General features: G+C 53.5%; 1 protein-coding gene across 1 annotated transcript in view; it reads right to left on the reverse strand.

Annotated features, from left to right (window-relative positions):
* Positions 1–1948: 1948 nt before the first annotated feature.
* ORC2 (origin recognition complex subunit 2) overlaps positions 1949–4887 on the reverse strand; it is a 32652-nt gene continuing 29713 nt past the window's right edge. Inside the window, exons 16-17 of the mRNA XM_015408675.1 lie at positions 2921–3039; positions 1949–2563 (exon numbers count right to left, since the gene is read on the reverse strand). Of these exons, the coding sequence (XP_015264161.1) occupies positions 2480–2563; positions 2921–3039 (203 nt within the window). The 3' untranslated portion in view covers positions 1949–2479. The remainder of the gene's footprint in view (positions 2564–2920; positions 3040–4887) is intronic.

Here is a 4887-nt window from a genome sequence, read left to right on the forward strand (position 1 = left end):
CAAAAACACAGCGCCTTATGTAACCCGGCCCGGAGGGCTCCCTGCACGCTCTCCCGCCGCCGAAGGCCGGGCCACCCCAAGCCCCCGACACCCTGCCAGCCCGGCGCGGCGGCGGAGGCAAACGTTCCAAAGAGCCTGTTCAAAAACACAGCGCCTTATGTAACCCGGCCCGGAGGGCTCCCTGCGCGCTCTCCCGCCGCCGAAGGCCGGGCCACCCCAAGCCCCCGACACCCTGCCAGCCCGGCGCGGCACTCTGCAGCCCACTTCCCCCCCCCCAAGAAGCCTGCGTGCGGAGGGAGGGGGCTTCAGGGCAAGAGCGGCCTCCAGGGGAGGGGAGGGGGCAGGCATTTAATTTAATTTAACCCCCCCAACACACTGCAGAGGGGGCGGTGGCGGCAGGCATAGCAACCAAGGCCGGCTTGCCTCCGGCGTCGCCGCTCGCCTGGCGCAACAGCCCGCCTGGGTGCACCCAAACTTGTTCCGCTCGGCTCCCCCGCGGGCGGGCGGCTTGCAAGGGCTCTCTTTCTCACGCGCGCGCCCACCGGGATGGGGGTGGGGGTGGAGAGGTTGCAATGCACCAGCTGCCCAGCCCCCGCCACCGGATACTTCTCACCCCGATGCCCATCACCGCCCGGCGCCCGCCCAGCCAGGCCGGCGGCGGCAGGAGCAGCAGCCGCCCCTCCACGCCCCCGGCGCCGAGGAAGAGGAGGAGGGTTTTTGCAGGGGGGAGCGAATGGGGGAGGCTGTGCAATGGGGGGGGAGCAGAAAGGCTGGCCGCAGGGGTCGGGGGGGAGAGCGCCTCTGGTTTCCGGCGCTGCAAGGGGACCGCGCGCCTGGCCGCCTGCGCCCTTGCAAGGGGGCGACGGATGAGACCGGGAGGGGAGGAAGGGGGGGCTCCTGGACGGCCGGCGGAGAGACCCGGAAACCTCCAGGAAGTGGGGGGGCCAGGCGGAGGATTGCACACACACATACACACCCCGGCTGAGCAGCCGCCGCCACCGCCTCCTCCGGGGCGCGCGGTCGAACCCAAGCCAGGCAGCCAGTCCGGAGAGCGTGCCTTGCTGGCTTTCTGATGGAAGAGGCGGCCCAAGCCAGCCCCAGATGCCCGGCCTGCCGGCTTCGGGAAAGGGCCGCCGGGCGATGCGCGGATGGGCCCGGGCGCCTCTGCCCCCTTCGGAGGGGGTTCCCTGCTACCCAGCGCCCCCCTTTCCCCTCCCGGACTAGCTTTCCTTTCTCTCCTGCCCTGCCCGGCTCTCCCCCACTCTTCTGTTTTAGCCTCACAACAGCCCTGCGAGGTAGGTGAGGCTGAGATAGAAAGACTGTATATAGTTATAGCATTTTTGCTGGCTGGGTGCCGTAACAATAAAATTCATTCATTCATAGTTATAGCATTAAGGTAAGAAACAATATATGCAGTGTTATATTTGTTTTAAATGTCGCAATGGTTTTACGGCTCCCGGTGTTTTTTTTTCCGTCGGAAACGGGTCCAAGTGGCTCTTTATGTCTTAAAGGTTGCAGACCCCTGGCCTAGAGCATCCCTGACAAGTGTTTGTCCAGCCGCTGTTTTAAAGACCGCCAGTGAGGGAGAAGCGCACCACCTTCCAAGGCAGCTGATTCCACTGTGGCACAACTCTTACTGTAAAGACTTTTTTCCTAATATCCAGCCGGTACCTTCCCGCCCTTACTTTAATCCCATGATTGCGAGTCCTCTCCTCTGCTGCCCACAGGAACAGCTCCCTGCCCTCCTCTAAGTGACAGCCCTTCAAATACTTCGAGAGAGCCATTGTGTCCCCCCTCAACCTCCTCTTCTCCAGTCTGAACATTCCCAAGTCCCTCAGCCTTCCCTTATAGGGCTTGGTCTACACCCAACCTCCAATTTCTATATAAAATTCATCTCAGCCTTTTCACAAAACTTTGAATGTATATTTTCTAATACCAGAAAGTGGGATCAATAATCAACATGACAGAACTGCACACAGAGAGCTATTGCACAATTTAAAAAAACATTTTTAAAGTATTACATCTCTTTACTTCTGATGTCACCGGGAAGATTTTTTTCATTAAGGCTAGAAGTTTTACTATCCAAGACTTCCTTTCCTCTGGTGTCCGTGTGTTGCTCTTGTCCATGTTCAGACTCCTTGCTGGGAACCTTGGTCTCCTAGAGCTGCTGGCAACCAGACCGCCAACCGAGCACATTTTCAAGCAAGAGGTTACTCCTATCAAGCCCTTTTCTCCAACAGGCTTATGAACAAAAAGGCACATTGCTATTGACGACTGGCATTTCCTTTGTCTAGGGTTAAGAGGACAGGAAGAAGACATCACCCGTGACGGGAAACCTGAGCAGATCTAGAAGTTGGCTTTGCATACACAGTACTTCGCTCCATTATTGTGGGTTAGACTCCTGAGATTTGAGAATGGCGACATGGCGGGAAGTACTCCAGCATTCTTTGAGGGCAGCTCTAATAGAATAGGAGCGACTTCAGACTTCACTGTCTTTTTCTAAAAAGTCCATCAAGGTCCCAGTGTCCACAGGAATTAATAAATATTCCACTCCATCAGCACCCTGAAAACAAGGACACTACATATTAGAGCATGGCATAAGCACAAGATGTTTTTGTTCAGCCTTGCCAGTATATTCCGGTGTGCCAAAATGCCTAACCAGTCCCGAATGACTTCCCCCACTGAAGGAGAAAGAGGATTTTGAGTTAGCATGCCATATGCGTTGTATGGTATTAACACAGAGTATGCACACGTTGTGGTTTGTTTCAATAGTTTACTAGTGCACGTGTTGTATTTCTGTCTTAATTTGGAGGGCAAATTCACCACGGTAGTTCTACCAGCATTCATTGTTCACCCATATTCTCTCAGCACAGTTTCTCCCTGCAGCATGGACATAAAATTGTAACAGGACCTCACTTACCCTTTTGGTCCGAATGAGCTTATGATCCCTGAATTCTGTAAGCTGGGCCCTGAGAGTGAGGTCACTGTTGACCAAGAAGGCCTCTCGACACTGTTGATAGAAATCTTGGAAGGGAAGCCCTATTAGGAAAGAAAAGCCACAACATATCCAGCATCAGAGGTTTTATAAACCTCTGTCATGTCCTCCATAGACTCTAAGTCCCCAAAGTCTTTTTTATAAACCAGAACAGCCAATCAGATCTCCAGTAGTTAATCAGAAGCCTTGCTGGGCAAAACCTCATGTGGCTCAAGCAAACAGACTCATGCTTACCCTGTTGATAAGTGTGCCAGAAACCCTAAAACCTTACTGGGGCTCAGCATCTGGGATCTTGGGACAGGTAGAATCGCCCATTCATTTCCATTCCACATTGGGCCATCCTGTGAAACCTTACCTTTTTTGAACAAAGGACAAGTCGGTTGGGGCCAGACCACCTATTTGTTAACAGACGTTTGGGACCATTATCAGATGCTTGAGGGGTAAAACTGTCATTTTAATAATTTTCTGACTGGTAACAGTAGCCAGGACATCAGGTACGGGGATTTGCATAGGACTGGCTACATCAGCTCATCACCCTTAGAAAGGAGGCTGGCTCTGTTGACCATAAATATCTGGACATTTGAGAATTTCCCTGGTCTCCAATAGAATAGCATGAAACTGGGGCCCACAGTAGTTTAAAGACTCCTCCTCCATCTTGTTAATCCAAGGAACTCCACACGAGCTCTGAGGAACAGAATACATCCTAGGTTAAAGTGTAAGTCGCTAATTTGGACCAACCTTATTGCTTTTATTTGGAAATCTGTGCTGTGAATTTGTGTGCTTTTCCCCCTGTATTTTGTTTTGCCTCTTTTCCCATCACTATTTGAAACCATCCGCCCCTCCCCTCCCCCTCCCTCCCTCTCTTTTATAATAAATTTTTTAAATAAAGACAATCCTCCTGGGTTTCCACCCTTCATTATTGGTCTAGTACAGCCCAGGCTATCCCAATCTTGCCAGACTGTGGAAGCTCAGCAGAGTCGGGGCCGGTTAGTACTTGGATGGGAGACCTCCAAGGAATACCTGGGTCATGATGCAGAGGGCAGGTAACTCCAAACCACCTCTGAAGATCTCCTGCCTTGAAAACCAGTCAGCTGTGACTTGATGGCAAACAACCCCCCCCATGCTAGAAGGGTACCGTCTCAGTGGGTCGGTCCACATGCTCTAGTGGCAATTGGTGCTTGGGGGGGTCAACAGTGGGAGGGCTTCTAGTGTCCTGGCCCCACTGGTGAACCTCCTGATGGCACCTGGTATTTCTGGCCACTGTGTGATACAGAGTGTTGGACTGGATGGGCCTTTGGCCTGGTCCAACATTGGCGTCTCTTATGTTCTTAATTGGTTACCAGGGTGCTTTCCAGGGAGCCCTTGGTTTAAGGGAGTTTCCCAGTTAAGGTCGTGATCACACGCACAATTAGCCGCCCCATAGGTGCAAAGGCCGAGTGGATTTAAAGGGCACGATCAGACATGAACATCTGGGAAGCGCCCCGCACCCGTCGGCAACCCGTTCTGGTCCACCGCAGAAGCAGAGTAAAAAGACACCTGGGAAAGTCCAGTAGCAAACAGGTTGCTACGGGTCACAGACGGACTTTCCCGTCTGATCGCTCCAGCGCGCTCTCATGGCGTCGGGATGATCTGATCAGGCCATCCCAAGTCCGTGCCGTTGTCCCCCCCCCCTTCTCAATATGCGCATCATCCCACACTCCACAGGGAGCCCTCAGTGCTGAGATGCGATTCATCAATTCCCCATTTAAGCGAATTGGAAACAAACAGGAAAAAGAACCCCCGACTCACCCGCAGTTGCGTCTGATCATGCAGTGGCGGGCTGCCCCCGCAGCTTCAAAGGACCGTGTGATCGGGCAACTGCGGGTCACATTCTTCCGGAGGGAATAGCCTCG

Source organism: Gekko japonicus, unplaced genomic scaffold (assembly GCF_001447785.1).
Source record: "Gekko japonicus isolate JY-2015 unplaced genomic scaffold, Gekko_japonicus_V1.1 scaffold2090, whole genome shotgun sequence".
NCBI classification, from domain to species: domain Eukaryota; kingdom Metazoa; phylum Chordata; class Lepidosauria; order Squamata; family Gekkonidae; genus Gekko; species Gekko japonicus.